Genomic DNA, 19276 nt, shown 5'->3' on the forward strand with positions numbered 1-19276 from the left:
ATAAATGAGATTTACACTACTGCAGGAATGAGACTGAACTAATGACGGGTATATACAAAACTAAGCAAATGAACAATAAAGCAATTATAAACCCCAAGAAAAGCAAAATTTTGTGCCAAAAGTTAATATAAACAGTACAGTCCAAGTCTCATCTATAACAATATTTAAGTAGGCATAATGTGAACAATGAATACTGCTTAATCAAAGTGTGACATTAAAATATCGGGAAAATGGGGACAGAAAAAGGTAGAGGCTAAGAGCTAAATCCTCATCTTCCATAGTAGGAAATCAACAGATAATACCTAAAATGGAAAATAAAATCAGTTAACTATAGCATAAGAATGCCAAGAATGAAACTGGAAACAAAATATTGTATGAGACAGCACAGTTTGGATGAAAGCTCAGGCTGTGATTCTACCTATTTCTTAACTATAAAACAGGGATGGAGACCACCTCGCAGTGTTACAAATACAATACTGTGCATAACATGTTGAACGGTGCCTTGAACATTAGTCCCTATGTGAAGGAAGTGGCTTGGTGAACTCTCATCCAGACAGCATTTAAAAGTACAGCTGCATGGGCCCCACCCCTGACCTAGTGGATGAGAAGCTCCACAGGCGTCTCTTGACAACTATGAGTATGGGAACTACCACCACAGGTAAATGGAATGCACTTACTGAACCTCTAGGCAAATGATTATTCTCTGCACCTCCAGCCCCAAACCCTCCTTAAAATTCTAAGCCTCTATCAGCACCCCTTCTGCTGGGACTTGCCTTTCATGTGTTATTTCAAATTCAATTTGCTTAAAAACTCTAAAACCACTTCCCTCTTCTGAGTTTCTATTAACTGCACCACTAGACACCTAGTAAGTTCAGAAAGCTGAAAACTTAGTTACATTTTATTTAACTCCTTTCTTCACTCAATAGCACCCCCTCCCCCAATCCTACCCAAGATTCTTCTTGGTTGGTACCTTTATCCATTCTTCCTTCCCACTCTTACCATCCTACGCCCAGACTATTACAACCACCACCCGGGATCTAGCTTCTCTGCCTGGGAACTAGCTCTTTCCCATCTATTTTACACAGTGCTAGCACATTTTCTTCCTAAAGCATTATTTTGGTTACTCTGTTCCCAAGACATTGACCTTCAGTGTCTCATGCTTACCAAACAGAATCTAAAATTCCACAGAAGAAGTTTGACTACAGTAGGAAAACACTGTGCCAGAATTCAAGACAGCAAGATTAGAACTCCCCTGCCACTTATTAGCTGCAAGACCACGGGCATCATTATCCTCCTTAGGGTCCTCATCCACGTAAGTTCAACCACATTCAACTGTCCACATTCACTGAGCATCTACTATGCAGTCAATCACAGGATTAGGTGCTTGAACTAGAAGAGCTGTCTGAGATTTTTATCCATGACACTTGAGGCCAGACTCTCTTATAAGATACTCTGGCTCATATCCTCCACCAGCCATTATTCCCTAATACGGGCCTCCTCTGAATTCCTCTACTGGGTTCCAAGTAAATCTTTAACTTCCCTTTCTCTTAGCCTTTGTTCCTGCCACATCCCCACCCCACCTTCCTTTCCCCACCCTCAAAAGGATTCTCCCACCCTCTTCTTTCCAAATCTTACCTCTCCTAGAAGACCCAGTTGAAATCCCTTCTCTTCCACCAGGCCTTCCCAACACTACCCTACTCATTTGACCAGTAATTACTTGCTACCTTATGGCATCTCTTGTGCAGTTATTTTACTTTTGTACCATTATTTAACTTTTATGTATTAAAATCTTCCATGTCCAATCTGATTAAATGTTCCTTGAGAACAGTCTATAACCTTACTAGTGTCTACATTCCCCAGTGTCCAATATCAAACTTTACTTATATCAAGAATATAGTCTTGATTTGTCAAACTCTAGTGTATTCCCAAACAGTAACCAAGTTACCCCAGAACCATCAATGTTACTCACCACTTTACTTTGCACGTCTGTGTGTTCCATTCCACAATATGTTTATCATCTGAACAACTATATAAACAGCCATTGTCTTGATGCCACTGTATGCAATTGACTTTGTTGTCATGTCCACCACTCTGCAGATTTAAAAAAAAATTCAAAGAAAAAAAATAAAGCTCATCTGATATGACAATATGCACCCTAGAATCATTACTAAACACTTAACTAAAATGCTAGGCCTTAACCTAACTAAAAAAGCCTATCCATTAACCTAACTAAAATGCATCTATCCATTTCCAACATCAAAAATGAGATAAATCTTCTATAACTTTAACAAATGTTAACTTTCCCTTCTGCTGCTGCTGGAAAAACATACTTCTACATCATAAGTCAAAGGACACTAGTCCTAAATGCCACCTGCTTTTGACAGGAATGCCAGCACTAAGCATGATAAAATGCTTCATGTACAGTGGCAAAAAGTTTGGGACACTTGAGTGAACTAATAAAGTCAAATCTTAAAGGGTTTAAAATCATGTCTAGTTAAAACTATCCTTGAAAATCCCTTTGTACCAAAACTATCTCTCAACTTTAAAAATCAATGTTCCTTCAGGGAAACACTAAATGTTTCCTTGTGTTGTAGCTCATACCATATGAATGAAACTTTAAATGTACTCAGCATAGCAAGATGCTCGCTCACTCAGAGGCACACAGGAATGGAGACATCAACTGGGAAAGAGCAAATTCAAGTCTCCCGTCTCACACACATTCCAGGACAAGTTCATTCAGCAGAATTAAGGTGCTAAATCACCTACACTGTGAGCAATTATTGTTTTCATTCTTTCCATCTGAATTCACATTAAATATACATACGAGTCACCACTGTGTACATATCTAAGCATAAAACTCAAAATCACTACTTCTATCATACAGATTGCTCCCACCTCAAAACAAAAATGTATATTTTCTAATAAATTTATGTATTTTTTGGCTGCGTTGGGTCTTTGTTGCTGTACACGGGCTTTCTCTAGTTGCGGTGAGTGCAGTCTACTCTCCGTTGCGGTGCACAGGCTTCTTATTGTGGCAGCTTCTCTTGTTGCGGAGCATGGGATCTAGGAGCATGGGCTTTCAGTAGTTGTGGTGCACGGCTCAGTAGTTGTGGCTCACAGGCTCTAGAACACAGGTTCAGTAGTTGTGGCACACGGGCTTAGCTGCTCCGTGGCATGTGGGATCTGCCCAGACTAGCGCTCGAACCCGTGTCCCCTGCATTGGCAGGTGGATTCTTAACCACTGCGCCACCAGGGAAATCCAAAAGAAAAATATTTTTAAAGGCTAAGTTCAGTTACTTCCCTTCCTTCCTAGCAGCTATCTACTCAAAGAACTAAGTCCTACATTATAGCCACACACACAAAGAACTGAACAAAGGATATGAACAGATAAATTCCATAGAAAGAATTCAGTAAGAAAATTTTTAGAAGTTAGTAATTCAAGAGATACAAAGCAAAACAAAGTAACATTTTCAGTCTGTTCATCTGCCAATTTGTTTAGCATTATAATATCCACCCTGGTAAGATTACAGGGCACTATCATACGTTGCTAGGGGCTAGCGTACCTTTTTGGAAAGCAATCTAGCAAGTGTCCGCTCATTCATTAGTTACTCATTCAACAAACATTTACTCAATACCAATTACATGCCAGGCACTACACGAGGCACTTTCAATATATAATTACGTCTAAATCTCAAAGTCATGCAACGTAGGTTATGTAATACTGAAGAGATGAGAAGTTAAATTACTTATCCTTGATCATATAACTAGGATTCAACCTCAGGATAGACTAGTTCCAAAGCCTGGGCCCTTTCTGCCTCACCACATCATCCCAACACTCCTTGCCCTGACCCTCTTGGTTCCTTTCTAATAAACTCATTCCCTGTTAAAGATTTATATATAATCCTGGGAGGTATCAAACTGATCTAAAAAGGAGTTCTAGGCTCCATCAGCATCATGTCTGCAGCCACAGTAACTGAGTAAAGCAGCTATCACAGTGCACCAGATACTAGGTACCTACTGACCACAGAAAACTGACCAAAGGATGGGACCCAAACTAGATGGGGTAAAAGCCCACATGAGGACCACACTCAACTTGGAGGAAGGAGGAATAAAGGGAGATTTCCTTTACATATACCTCTGAATGCTTTAAATTTTTTTCAGTTGTATATTATTTTTATAATCTTTAATATAAAAACAAGTGATATATTTTTATTTTTATTTTTTTAATAAATTTATTTATTTTTGGCTGCGTTAGGTCTTCATTGCTGCGCATGGGCTTTCTCTAGTTGCGGCGAGCAGGGGCTACTCTTCGTTGCCGTGCGCGGGCTTCTCATTGCGGTGGCTTCTCTTGTTGCAGAGCACGGGGTCTAGGCACGTGGGCTTCAGTAGTTGTGGCATGCGGGGTCAGCAGTTGTGGCTCACGGGCTCCAGAGCGCAGGCTCAGTAGTTGTGGTGCAAAGGCTTAGTTGCTCCGTGGCATGTGGGATCTTCCCGGACCAGGGCTCGAAGCCGTGTCCCCTGCATTGGCAGGTGGATTCTTAACCACTGCACCACCAGGTAAGTCCCAGCAAGTGATATATTTTTAAATGCAGATTTAAAATCAGATAAAAATTTTCACCTATCAAATTAGCTGGGTTTTTTGTGTTAGTCTTACTGCTGTTTTAATGGAATAATCAACGATGGCAAAAACACTACTGAAATACATGTACCGTCCTTCCACTGCTGATACAAGTACAAATTAGAAAAGTTTTCAGAAAATTTTTATACTATGTATAAAAAGGCTTAACACTCACACCTTTGACTCATTAATTACAGGTTAGTAATTCTGGGAACCCGTGTAAGAAGAAAAGAGTTTTGTAACAAAAAAATCGGAAACTACCTAAATGGTCAGTAACAGTTAAACCACCAATGGACTACCCCATTTACAGGATTTTATGCAGTCACTGAAAATGTTTGTAACTAGTTCTCGACAAATATGAAAATTACTCATGTTGTAATTTAATGGAAAATATCAGAATACAAAATAAATGAACAGACAGAACCCAACTGTATTTTTTAAACATATGCATAAAGCAAAGAAATATGCAATCTATCAAAAGAGGATGTCTTGGTGATAAACTTAGGTACAATTGTTTTCCCTTTTCAACTTCAGGTAGTTCCAAATTGTCTATGGATAGATGTTACTTAAAAGAGAAAACATTCTTTTATTCATATGTACAGAAAGCATTCCTATATACAGACAGGAGTTAAGTGAACACCAAAAACATACTGTAGTAGACACTGTCTGAAACAAATTATGCCAGTTAAGTCACTGTCTTGCAGCGCCAAGCCCTCACTTCTCTGCTCTGGACGCTGGGGCTCTGCAAACCCCATTTCTGCTCTGCCAGCCGGGTCGTTAGTAGGCTCCCCCAGTAAGGGTGCAGGAGGGAGACAAGGCTGGAGGAGGAACAATGAGGTGTTCTTCCTGTCTCCCAGTTTGCATCACCCCAACATTTCTTCACCCCAGCAGGCGCAATCCTTTCGGCAGCAGCTGAACCCAATATGCAGCTTTTTCAACACTTGGAGAACCATCAGCTGCCTGATGGTTCACCAGTCTCATGAGCTGCCTTCAGAGACACCAGCAGTCAGCTAAAACCCCCTCCTCAGAGGTCTGGACCGCAGGTCTATGGGGCCACTCTCCTTCAAGAGACATCAGCACAGAGAGCAATACCTGCTTCTCAAAGGTCTGAGTTTCAGCAACAATTCCACCACCTCCCTCGTTCCCTAGCCCTGGAGGTGGTGCGCTCCTTCTGCAGCTGCTGTCTGTGATACTCAGAATTCTTTCTACCCTTTCTTATTTTAAGCCTAGTCAATAGTTCTTCACACTCTTCATATCCTGACCTATAATAATGACTAAGTTACCTATCACAGCTTTAACAAATATTACCATTCAAAATTTTAAATATGGAAGGGGCAGAAAAATGCCCCCATACTGCAGATCCAAAGCATATCCTGAGCTGCTTTGTTTTTAATAAATCTCTAATAATCAGTTTCCTGTCATCTCTCTTTTACATAAAATACACACACACATACTTACTATCAATTTACTGTGTAATTCTCCTTTTACTGTACTGTATAATAAAATACTACCAACTGCTGTACCAAGAGCCAACAAATCAACCTGGTTACTTGTCCCTATAGCTTCTGATTTCCTTTTTTTCCTCTGTGGACCTTCCTGGAAAAAAAAGAAAAAACAGTTTTTTATTTTATTATTTCAAACACTGAGACATCATTAATGCATAAATGCAAATGCCCACTAGCCCACAAATGAATGTGACTGCTTCTAAGAAATTTTTTTTTTTTAAAGTGGAGATGTGATTTGCTCTCAGATGATTTCTTTCTCACTACTTAGAAAATAATCACTCCAATGGGAAGAACTCATAATACTCTGTCCCCATCTCCTATCTCTCTGAAAAGACGGCAAATAGGATAACAGAGTATGCTCTTGGTAGTATTCTACTCTTAACAGGTCCAAACAGCCTCAATGCTGCTTCCACTTCTCAGAAACCAACCATTCCCAACAGGTCCAAATGAAGCCTCCACTCCGACGCAAAGAGATCACAGATCCATACACAAGCAGCCAAGGCTTTTCCCCTTCCCCCCTCCCCCAAAATCTTTCCTTGCATTCTGGCTTCATTTTCAAGAAAAGGGACTCTAATGTTTTTATATTTATAAACATACAATTACTTCATTTAAGAGTCAAAAAATGGTTGTAACTCGTACAGCAGTGCAAAGCACACACTAGAGAGGTTGCTCCAGTGACTCTTTAAGGGTCAGTATGAAAGTTCCATGTTGTCTTCGTGATTCTAATGACTTAAGAGGCACAAGTTTCAATATAGTGTCAAACAGCCCAAGACTTCTTTAATTCAAAAAATGAAACTAACAGCTCTTGTCTATCCGTCAGAAAGACAACCAATTGATCACAACTTTAGAGTACTACTTTAGAGTTTATAATGCTGAATAATAATTCACAATTTTAGAACTTTTCTTCCATATGTTTAGAATTTTTTTAAATTAAAGCTTGCTAGCCTATGTTTTAGCATAAAGAAGTTCTGAGAAATCCATTCTTTTAGTGTAAAAGAGACCAATATTACAGAAAAGAGAACATTTTCTCCACAGTGGAAGATCTTTGCTCCACAGCACAAAAAAGCAGCCCAGGATACATAAAATCTGCCCAACCCAGAAAACCACCAATGAAAACTACGATGTTACCAGTGCATAAAGAAAATCAAGGAGCAGATTTATAAGGCATTTTCCATTTTTTTTCTCTTAGTTATCCTCTAGAGATGTTACATTTGAAGAACTTGATTCATTGGACACTCTAAGTCAACAAAAAGTTAAAAAGATTTAACAAAAAATAAGATAACTTTAAATACAGAAAAAATAATGAACATTTTGCAAGTCCTGAGAAATGTATCTACATTAATAAACTCAAAAGAGAAGTCACAATTAATAACCAAAGTATAAAAATGTCTGATGGTCCCCTCAGTAACATTTCTTAGTCAGGAAGTGTCCTAGGCCCCACCTTCAGTTACATGAATTTCTAAAGCCGCCTCTGAATGATTCCAGAGTGCAAATGTGGTTTCTGCATAAGGTTATGGACACAAATTTCAGGCAAGGTCAACAGAGGAAATTATACCAACCTACTACTACCTCATGAGAAAACTCTCCTCTGAAAGATTCTAGAAAGTATTTCTTCTATTCTTGGTTTTCCCAAAATCAAATTAAAATTATCTACAATGAGGTTTCTAACATATGAAACATAGGCTGGTCCAAATATGTATATGTTTTTCTGCAGATGTGAATTTGCATTAAAAAGCACAAAGAAATTTTAGAAATTAAACGTTAACATATTCAAAGCCCTGATTTCCCTATCAGCAAAATCTCTATTTTTGGGAGAAGCAAGCAGAGGCTAGTGGTAGGAGTATCACAGAATCTATGCCCAATTTTGAGGATCACTGGTCTAAACCTAAATAATAATCCAATTAATTAACCTCAAAGAACTAATGACTCATGTATGTTTTCTCCGAGTTGGATGATCTTTTTAAAAATAACTTCCCATTCAGCAGGATGTGCATGTCCAAAAAAGGAACACATCAACCAGATAAGAAGTTTATATAACCAGTGTGCATTTTAGTGAAATCTAATATTTTAACTATTACCCCATTACTAAATATTTCTGAAACCAAGAGTTTAGTGGTACTGATGATTACAGATTATGACAGACTTCTGTTGGCATTTTCTATCAGAACCTGTTATTTCTGTGATCAAAAATTTCAATACTCCCCAGAGAAGAGTAAATCAAAAAAACTGTTTGGCATTCAAAAGCATCCACAATTTGCCTCCAAACCACCTTTTCCAGTCTTATTTCCAATTCCATCCTTACATTACATTCCCTAATCACGAATACACTTTCCCATTTGCTTTTCCCTCTTTTGGGAGGGGCCTTTTTCTATCCGTCTCAATTTTCAATTTGGTTAAAAATCGATCCTTGCTTCAAGGTCCACCTCAAATATGATCTCTCCACAAACACCTCTTCTTTCTCTTATGACACAAGTCACGCTCTGCTCTGCATTACAGACACAGTATATCTGAATTGTCTGTATTTCTTCTTTAATGTCTTAGTCATACTGCTTTGATTCATGTCATGTGCACATTAATTACATGTGTAAATATATAAAGTAATGAAAAGGGTAGGCTAAAAATTTAGTTCATATATCTGTGATCAGAAAATCTGAGTTCCAGGGAATTCCCTGGAGGTCAAGTGGTTAGGACTCTGGCGCTTTCACTGCAGGGGCCCAGGTTCGATCCCTGGTCAGGGAACAAAGATCCCACAAGCCTCGTGGTGTGACAAAAAAAAAGAAAAAAAAGAAAAAAAAAAATCTGAGTTCCAGAAAGTACCAGGAATGAAGACCAAAAGGATTTGGTCTATTACTTAGACTAAAGAGTCTTTTCCAATGTGAAAGGCTGACCGAGCTAAGCAATAAATGCCAACAGCAGTCTCAAGAAAGCAGTATTTGATCTAGAAGGCAATCAGAAGGCTGAATGAGTCTAAATGTGCATGATTTATAAAAGCAAGGCATAGTACAAATGAAGTGAAGACAGAGAGAAAAAGCACATCCAGGTGATGAGAAATCTGATTTTGATCAATTAAGCCCTGACTCTAGACTAAGATCCCAGAGTAAGAAAAGAGTTTACGTGGAAAGCCAATACATACACACTCATAAAAACATGTGTATATAGCTGAAACAAGTTTCACCAAAAAACTTATCCTTTACCATGCAAAATACACTCTAATATTGTCTACTTCATCTTTGTAATGCTGTCACAACCCACTAAATCTATTTCACAATCAACTAATGGTTCAAAACCTATTTTTGAAAAATACTGACCTCTAGTCACTGAAAATTACGGCAAAGTTTCAAGTTTCACTCTGCAATTAGTCTCCTATGCCATTTCTTGGCCTATCTTACTGTCACTTACTCTAGCAAATGTCTAAGTTTCATGGGTAACAATGAACAAAATGTGTGCACTTTACATGTAATTACATACAGTATTTACATCAAAAACAAATTCTAATACACAGGAACTTCTATTTCTGCCAATAAGATTTAATAGGCAAACCATAGCCTTTTGAAGTTTAAACACTGGAGAGACCTTAAGACAGAGCATTATACAGGAACACAACTGGATTGTGCTGCGTCCCTAAGGGTTAGGACTGGGGATGCTCACATTTTTCCTAGAAACATCCTTAATGCTACTGTGCTTGCCCTGTCCAATGCCTGAAATGCCATGTGCTTCCTTTAATAAGCACTAAGCTATATGGGGTCATTTTAACTGCAGTGACAGCAAAGTAACATAAATGCATTTAATGTGGTAGCCAGTCTGTTTCTTCAGGGCTCTACAGCAGTTAGAGAAGGAAAAATTGAAACGTTTGGATCTTAAAGAAGCAATGAAATAGCAGGGTCAGTTCCTGGGTAGCTCAGCCACTTACTGTGCGCCTCTAGCGTATCATTTAACATCTCAGCCCCAGTTTACACACATAAACCTGAGGAACTCTAAAAACAGCATCCATGCATAGTCCATCAATCCAGCTCCTTGCACTTCTCTCATCATCTGAGGTCCTCTTCCCCCCAGGCTCCATCACCCAAATAAAATGCTCAGCTATATAATATATACAAAAATCTTCTAATAACTATTGTGACATAAATGCAAAGAATTATAATCATTTTGTGACCAAGAACAAGGAGCAATCTAATTTTTCTAAAAATTTATGAACCACTGCTTTAGCTCCTGTTACCCAAGAAACCCAGCACCAACTCATTTTTCTCCACTTATAAGAGTAATGTCACCAAACTTTGTCCTTGGGTGGCAAACTGCCAGTTACTGAACCAGATGCAGAATACTCCTACAAACTGATTTACATGTAAAATAAGGGCTTAAGAGAGCATCTTAAAACTTAAGTGGCAAGGATCAAAACCCAGGGACCTGGGAGCAAAGGTAGAAAATGAAGAGTGATTTGTAGCAACCACTATCTTTAAAAATCACATCCTCCCAACTCTCAATTCTGTGACTCAAGATCTAAGGTTACAGTAAGAGCACTGGACCAGGAGTCAAAGTACTTTGACTCTAGTGGCCACAGCTACTTCATTGGTTAATAAGGCTTTGGTGAAGTCATTTAAACTTTCTTAGTTCTGATTCTCAGTTTTTAAAAATGTAACAATTATAGGGCATTTCACAGAGTCAGGTGACTAAAGTGAGAGCATACAAGTAAAAGGATACTGAAACCTGTAAGAACTTTTTTTTTAATGTAGCCCAACTCTTTTTCAAGGAGGCCTCCAAAAGTAAAGTGACTTGCTCAATGTGACAAAACAAGTTTGAGTCCTGGATATGAAACCAAACCTAGATATTTTTCTATTGTATCAGACTGCTATAAATAATCCAAAACTGACTTTTAACAGGAAATTTAAGACCAGGCAAAAGTTTTACTCCTGAGACACACAATATGATTGTAAGTCAAGAGAAAATCAAGTGGGTGACAAATATCTGCCAGCCTAATATGAATGATTTGTTCCAGATAATAGAGAGTTAAGCTCTAAATACCTGCATTCTAGTGCTGGTTCCATTTTTGGTTTTTTGCAAGTTGCTTAATTTTCCAAAGCCTCAGTTTCTTCTTCACGAACAAAGCAAAAAGTTAGTCTTTATCTACCTTGCAGGACTAACCATGCAAATAAGAGGTAATAACAACAATTAACACTTGCAGCATTTACATACCAAGAACTACTCTAAATGCTTTATGCATCATTAAGTATGTTAACCTTCACAACCACTCTATGAGTACTATTATTCCCATTTAGAAGCACAATTCCTACGATGAAGCCAAGCTTGGGTTCAAAGCTAGGAAGTATAGTTTGGGTCCATGCATCTAACCACTGCTCCACATTTCCTCTCACCATTAGAATTATTAACACTTTACAAGACCGTTAAAATACAAACACAGAAATTTGAAAAGGAGAAATACGCAGAGGGCTGTCATCTTAACGACAACTGATTTTTTCTAAAGTCCTAGTTTTGTGCTTGACTTAAGGGCCCTGATAAGGTCTCTTTAGTGATCAACAGGAGTCACTTCATCTAGAAACTATGAAAATCAAGCTTAAGATCTGAAAAACACCTCAACATACTCATCCAAAGTATAACAAGTTAGATGTATCCCTACTTTCAACCTAAAGTTAGCGGAAAGTTTCCTAGGATAGTCAGGTGGAGTTAAGATCTATACTAAACACTAACTTTTTTTCCCTTTTTTGTGTGTGTATGTGTTTAAACACTAACTTTTTAAGGTTTACACACAGTGTCAGCTAAATACCACACAACTCAATACCTGATGCTTCCAAATCACACTGCACTGATTCGGGTTGGCTACCTTATAAATGCAGTTCCCACGTGCGTGTGAATTAGTGCAGATGTAGCCAAGTGACTCCACAGTGAATGACATCTTTCATTGAGTCCCTAAGAGTGAAAAGCCTTCCCTAACTCAGCAGTGCCCCGTGTAAGAGAAACTCCACCTGGACTCACGTTCGTTAGGTTAAACTACAACTTCACTTTACCTCCACATCCTAATGCAGACTTCAGACTTGGGGAAAAGGGGATGTATAAAGGGGGAGCCGAGCAGATGTTAAAATTTTAAAAGCAAGAAGGTTCAGATAGCTTAGAATGGAAACGAGCCTGGGAAAAGTCAACACTTTCAAATAGTCTCACATCCTGGACGTGGAAGAGAACACGTGGTGAGCCGGCCCCCAAGGGTGGGGGGTGGAGGGGGGTGTCCGGAAGCAAGGAAATAGACTTGTTCATTCTAACTGCCCAGCCCAAGGCTGATGAGCTGGGTAGGGGTCGGAGAAGAACAATACAGCCCCAAGGTGGGGCTCTGTCAAAAGCCAGAGCTCTGAAAAGCGCAAGCAGGAGAGCCAGGCCTGATAGCAGAAAGCCGCCCCTGGGGTACCCGGGGCCTCGGCGAACATGGCGGCCTCCGCGACGGCTGGGCCCAGACCGCATGGAGCCGGCCAGGAGGGCTCCAGTCCACTGCCCGTCGGATCCGGCCGCGCCCTCTCTCGTTGCCCTCAGGACAGGCCACACACGGGGCTGACGGCGTGGGCCCAGAGCGCGCCTCCACCGCGCTCGGTGCCTCCTCGCCCCGGGCCTCGGAGGGCCACGCGCGATGCTGGACCGCGCGCCGCCGAGCCGCGAAGCGCTGAGGCTGATCCTGAGCGGCCACCCGCCCCGCGCCATCCAGCTCGCTTTACCTTGGCCTGCAGCCGCGCTGGCGCCCAGGCCAGGCAGGTGCAGGTACCGCTGAGGTGCGCGGAAGGCACGTACTCCTGGTGCAGCCGGTTGTTGGCTGTCTCCCACACTCTCAGGTGACCGTCGGTAGACGCTAAAGCGAAATAGGCCTGGCTTTGCGGGGAGAAGGCGCAAGGGACCCCCGCGGGGGAAAAGGGTTCCGCAACACCTCCACCACCCGCCGCCATTGCTGCTCTGGCTCCGCGGCAGCCACGTGTTCGCCTGTGCGCAGGCGCACCGGTACGGGGCGGGGCCTGGAGGGAGGAAGTGGGGCGGAGGGAGTGCAGGGAGCAGAGGGAGTGGCTCTTCGCGACGCAAGCGAGCGTTGGACGGCCTACCCGTGGACGGTGGCCCGGTGGGCTCAGTACTAACCTGTTCTGGGGACGTGTGGAGGGGCTTGACAAGACTCCTTCCTTTAAGAAAGAAAGAAAGAAAAAGGTTTGGGGTTTCTTTTTTTTAATTTAAATAACATGATTGAACGAAGTGTTTGAAAGAAATGTTCACTTATAATTCCGTGATTGTGACAACTGCTTCCATTTTTCCTTATCCACTTACAGGCTGTAATCATGTGTTCACATAACAATTTATTCAATCATAACAGTGTTAAAGTAACGGTGGGAGAGGCTATTCCCTCTTCTTTCGTCAAGATTTATCCCATGTTACTGCACCAAATAGACAGTTTAAAGTCTCCGTAACATTTCACCAAATCTATGCATTCTGATTCAAGAAATGCCAGCTACTGTTCAGCCCACACACAGCTTACTGACCAGCAGGAAAGCCATAAAACACTACCCTCTGGGCCATGGGAGACTCTTGAGTCTTTTACAAGTAGGGAAAGCCATGGTAAAATTTTCAGTTTATGTTATTTGGAAAGACATAAACTGATCTACATTTTAAAAGGCCTCCTGGATGCTGGATGGAGACTGTAGAGGGGCAAGAATGAAAGCAAAGAGACAAGAGAGAAGGAGGATGGTGGGTTGGACTCGAATGACGGTGGCAGAGGTGGTGAGAAGTGGTCCAAATCCAGATTTAATCTGAAGTTGGAGCCAACAGGACTTGCTAAATGGATTGATTGTGAAGGATGAGTAAAAGACACGAGTGAAGGATGACTCTAAGGCCTGAGAGAATAAGTGAATGGGGATACCATTAGCTGAATTGGGGAAACGGGTCTGGGTGGAGTGGAAATCAACTGTTTCTGTTTTGGACAGTTAAGTTTGAGATGCTCAGTAGACATCCAAATAGAGTTGTTCAGTAGGAAGTAAGATATATGAGTAGTTCACAGATATAAATTTTGTATGCATTAGCATACAGCTATTTGAAACTGTATGGTTAGATCATCTTGGGTGTAAGCATAAATAGAGAAAAAAAAACTTAGCCCCAAAAATGTGCCAATCTATCAGGAATAGGAAGAGGACCCAGCAAAGGAGATTAAGAAGGGATAACAGTGATGAAAGCCCAGGAGAATGAGATGCCCTGGAAAACCAAAATTTTTATAAGGATTTCAGAAGCAAGACATAATCAAAGCCATGTCAAATACTGTTAAGATGAAGACTGAGAATTAATCAGTGAACTTGGCAAGATCAAGATCATTGGTGACTTTTCAAAAGCATTTTTAGTAGAGAGGTAGGGGAAAAAAACTCATTTTAGAGAGTAGAGGGGAAAATGGGAGGTGAGAAAGGGCAGAAAAGTATAGACAACTATTTCTAGGATTTTTGTTATAAAAGAACATGCATGAGGGACTTCCCTGATGGTCCAGTGGTTAAGAATCCACCTTTCAACTCAGGGGACGTGGGTTCGATCCCTGGTCAGGGGACTAAGATCCCATGTGCCACAGGGTAACTAAGCCTGCATGCCGCAAACACAGAATCTCAACAAAGACTCAACAAGCCAAAAGTAAATAAACAAATTTTTTTTAAAACATGCATGAGTCTGTGTGAAGATAGGTCTGACCTAGAGTTATGGATTTGTTAGTCATAAATATACAAATAAAAATAAAAGCTTATTTTGCACTTACTATATGTCAGGCACTGTTCTAGGTGCTTTTTGTGTATTAATTCATTTAGTCCTCACAACAGCCCTAGGATGTAGAAACTATCAACATCTACATCTTTCCGATAAGAAAATTGACATATAGAGCCGGGCAATGGAGGAAGAGCTTGATTTCTAACCCAAGTCATCTCTGAGCACGGCAACCTGATCCAATGAGAGTATGTAGGGTTTATATAGATGACCCTCTGATACCCAAGCATATCAATTCCTTGACCTCCTCCCTTTCAATAATCTCTATGCTACACCAGCCACTCACTCCCATGGTCATGTCTCAGACCTTGCCATACAATAACTGCACCTTTTACATAATCTTAATTTCTACAAACCACTCTGTAACCACCAACTCCTATCTTTCCAGCTCACTCCCTCTAGCTCTCAGCATCCAGCCAGTCCTTCTACCCTACCGGACCATCAATTCATTTGATCCTACAGTCTTTTCACCAGCCCTCATCCCTACTCCCCGATGGCTGCACTTCCCTCTTAATTTATCCTAAACTCTGTCATTACAACCCTCAACTCCCTTGCCTCTTGCCCACAAAATAGTCTTGGTAAAACCACAAGCCTGGGGAATTCCCTGGTGGTCCAGTGGTTAGGACTCCGAGCTTCCACTGCAGGGGGCCCAGGTTTGACCCCTGGTCAGGGAACTAAGATCCTGCAAGCCACGCAGCACTGCCAAAAAACAAAAACAAAACAAAACACAAGCCTGGTAAAATCTAACTCTCCACCCACAAGCAGCTGAACATGATTAGAGAAAGCCACAGCCACTTTATCAGGACACTCATCTACTTCGAATTCGTGATCACAAACTTAACATGGGAAGTTAATGCTAACAGATTATCAAACAGTTGTTCCCTAATCCATTCACTCTTCCACTGTCCTAGACATTAGGACAGACTGTCCTATTACCCCAAACCTCCTCCTCCTCCATCCTCACTCTCAGTGGATGATTTTGCTTACTATTTCATGAGAAAATAGAAGCAATCACAAGAGCACTTTCACAAGCTCCCAATACCACAGAATCTACCCACTTGTGCTCCATCTCTCCTGGTATTATGGATGAACTTTCTGTGATCTTAGCAAAGGCCACCCTTCCACATAAGTTCTAGATCCCAGCTTCTCTTGCCCATTCAAGGATATTATTCCGAAAAGTCTTTCCTCTATCAGTGTCAATTTTTACTTCTCGACTTAATCCTTCTCAAGGATATTATTCAAGGATATTATTCCAGAAAGTCTGTGTCAGTTTTTACTTCTCAACTTAATCCTTCTCATCAACATATTAACATACTGTTATTTTTCTCTTCTTAAAAAAACAGAATTCCCTTGACCCCTCTTCCCCCCCAATTACTGTCCCAATCTTTTCTTTCCTTTAAAACAAAACTAAAAGAAAAAAGAGTAGTCTAATTTTCTCAATTTCTCTCCTGCAATGGGACTTTCAGCCCCACCTACCACTACGCCAAAACTCTTCTCAAGGCCACCAGCAAGCACCACATTGCTACCATATGTGTCCATTCTAAGTCTACATCTTACTTGACTTGTCATTAGCATGCTTGTCTTCCGTGACGTCGCACCCTCCTTGCTTTCTCTTACTTCTCTGGCTGCTCTTCTTATTCGTTTCTCATGGATCTCCCTCACGTCCCACTCTGTAACATCAGGGTTCCTTACAGCACTTCTTCTTTATCTGTGCATATGTCTTTCCAGAATAAAGACTGCATTCTCCAGCCTTCTTTGCAACAATGGTAGGCCATATGACTATGGGCCAAAACAAAATATCCTTAAAGTGAGAGGGTATACTATTCTCCATTGCTTTTTTCTTCTTAAACCCTGGAACTGAAATGTAATGGCCAAAACTGAAGCATCCGTGTTGGACTTTGAGGAGAAAATAACATGCTAAGAATGGCAGAGCAGAAAGATAGCAGAACCTAGGGACCCTGAAGCATTATATATGTCCTGGACCAAATCCTCAGGACTTCTTTTATACAACAGAAAACAAACTTCCCTCTTGTTTAAACTACTACATTTTGGGTTATGGCACATGCAGCTAAATCTAACTGTGCTGATTCTTTTCTATCCTTTGCCTCAGTTGGTGATACCACCAGCCACCCAGTTAGCCACTGTAAAAAGCAAGGAATCAACCCTGATTATTACCCAACCCCACATCTTAAGCAGCCTTTTTTATCTCTGAAGTAATTCCACATTCAATTTCCTCATTTCCTTCCAATTCTACACCTCTGTTCTTGTTTGAGCCTTATATCTCTCACCCGAACTGCCACCACCGCTTTGTTTGGACTCCCTTTCTCCAGGCTGCTACATTTTTATGATCTTTGCAAATCATAAATCTGATCATTCTACCTCTCTACTTAAAACCCTTCAGGGACTTCCCTGGTGTCACAGTGGTTAAGACTCTGCGCTCCCACTGCAGGGGGCCCGGGTTCGATCCCTGGTCAGGGAACTAGGTCCCATATGCATGCGGCAACTAAGGAGCTGGCAAGCTGCAACTAAGGAGCCCACCTGCCACAACTAAGACCTGGCGCAACCAAATAAATAAAAATAAATATTTAAAAAAAAAACTTGATTACTTTACAAAACAAAAAGAAAAATCTTCACAAGCTTGCTGACAATTATGGAAGAAATTCTATGCTGCTCACTATATGTGGACTACAGAACAATCTATAACCTGGTCTCTGTCAATCTCCCCAGCATCATCACTCACTCACTGCAGACTGCCTCCAACATCACACCCCAGGCTCTGATCTGATCCTGGTTTTCTGCCCTGCCACCTTTGTTCTGGCTTCTGCTCTCTTACTCATGCTCGTAATTTACGCTCTTCCAATCCTCTCTCAGGCCCCAATGCCAACCCTTCATCCAACCTACTAACTAACAATTTAACTTAACGAATTCCTATTAGTCCTAAAGATAATAGGAATTATTAAAGATCCTATCTATCCTTAACAAAAGATTAGCAAATCAAGTCAAGTAATATATAAAAAAGATTATATACCATTATCACATGGGATTTATCCCAGGAATACTAGGTTTAACATTCAAAAATCAATAAATCTAATATGCCATATTAATAGAATGAAGGATTAAAAACACATGATAATCTCAAAAGATACAGAAAAAGAATTTAACAAAATCCAACACCCACTCATGATTTAAAAAAAAAATTTTAACAAACTAGGTGTAGAAAGGAACATCTCAACGTCATACAGGAAAACTACAAAAAAACCCCACAACTCACTTCCTACTTAATAATGAAAGACTGAATGCTTTTCTCCTGAGATTGAGAACAAAGCAATACTGTCCATTCTCATCAATTCTACTCAGTATTTTACTGGAGGTTCTAGCTAGTGCAATAAAGATGTTAATAATAATAATAATAATAATAATAATAATAATAATAATAATAATGGCATGCAAATTGGAAAGGAAGGAGTAAAAGTATCTATTCACAGATGACACAGAAAATCTCAAGGGATTCACAAAAAATTCTAAAACCAATAAATGAATGTAGCAAGGTCATAAGATACTAAATCAATATACAAAAAGATCAATTGTATTTCTACATGCTATCAATGGACAATCTGAAAATTAAATTAAGAAAACGATTCCATTTGAAATAGCACCAGAAAGAATAAAATACTTGGGAATAAATTTAGCAAAAGAAGTTCAAGACTGGTACTCTGAAAAGTAAAAACATTGTTGATAGAAATGAAGGGAAACCTGGGCTTCCCTGGTGGCGCAGTGGTTGAGAATCTGCCTGCCAATGCAGGGGACACGGGTTCGAGCCCTGGTCTGGGAAGATTCCACATGCCATGGAGCAACTAGGCCCGGGAGCCACAATTACTGAGCCTGCACGTCTGGAGCCTGTGCTCCCCAACAAGAGAGGCCGCGATAGTGAAAGGCCCGCGCACCGCGATGAAGAGTGGTCCCCACTTGCTGCAACTAGAGAAAGCCCTCGCACAGAAACGAAGACCTAACACAGCCATAAATAAAATAAATAAATAAATAAATAAATTTTAAAAAAATAGCTGCGTTTTAACACCTTTAAAAAAAAAAAAAGAAATTAAGGGAAACCTAAGTAAATGGAAAGACATTCCATGTTCATGAATTGGTAAACTCAGTATTGTCAAGATGGCAATTCTGTTCAATTCGCCCTATACATTCATGCAACCCCTATCAAAATATTATCAGGATTTTTTTGTAGAAATTGATAAGCTGATCCTAAAATACATGTGGAAATGCAAAGGACCTAAAATAGTGAAAACAATTTTTTAAAAGAAGAACAAAGTGATGCAGCCACAATACCTGATTTCAAAACTAACTATAAAGTGACAGTAATCAAGACAGAGTG

At 40.4% G+C, this 19276-nt stretch overlaps 1 protein-coding gene across 2 annotated transcripts in view; it reads right to left on the reverse strand.

Annotated features, from left to right (window-relative positions):
• The window catches only part of WDR43 (WD repeat domain 43), a 50360-nt gene extending 37254 nt beyond the window's left edge, over positions 1–13106 (reverse strand). Inside the window, exons 1-4 of one of the 2 annotated variants that reach the window (XM_082426146.1) lie at positions 12837–12960; positions 11143–11212; positions 6077–6214; positions 1970–2091 (exon numbers count right to left, since the gene is read on the reverse strand). In XM_082426146.1, the coding sequence (XP_082282272.1) occupies positions 1970–2091; positions 6077–6214; positions 11143–11148 (266 nt within the window). In that variant the 5' untranslated portion in view covers positions 11149–11212; positions 12837–12960. Of the gene's footprint in view, positions 1–1969; positions 2092–6076; positions 6215–11142; positions 11213–12836 lie in introns of both variants that reach the window. The other variant, XM_082426145.1, reaches the window with a different exon arrangement.
• Between the last annotated feature and the right edge of the window lie 6170 nt (positions 13107–19276).

Source organism: Balaenoptera physalus (genome assembly GCF_965194825.1).
Source record: "Balaenoptera physalus genome assembly, chromosome: 15".
NCBI classification, from domain to species: Eukaryota; Metazoa; Chordata; class Mammalia; order Artiodactyla; family Balaenopteridae; genus Balaenoptera; species Balaenoptera physalus.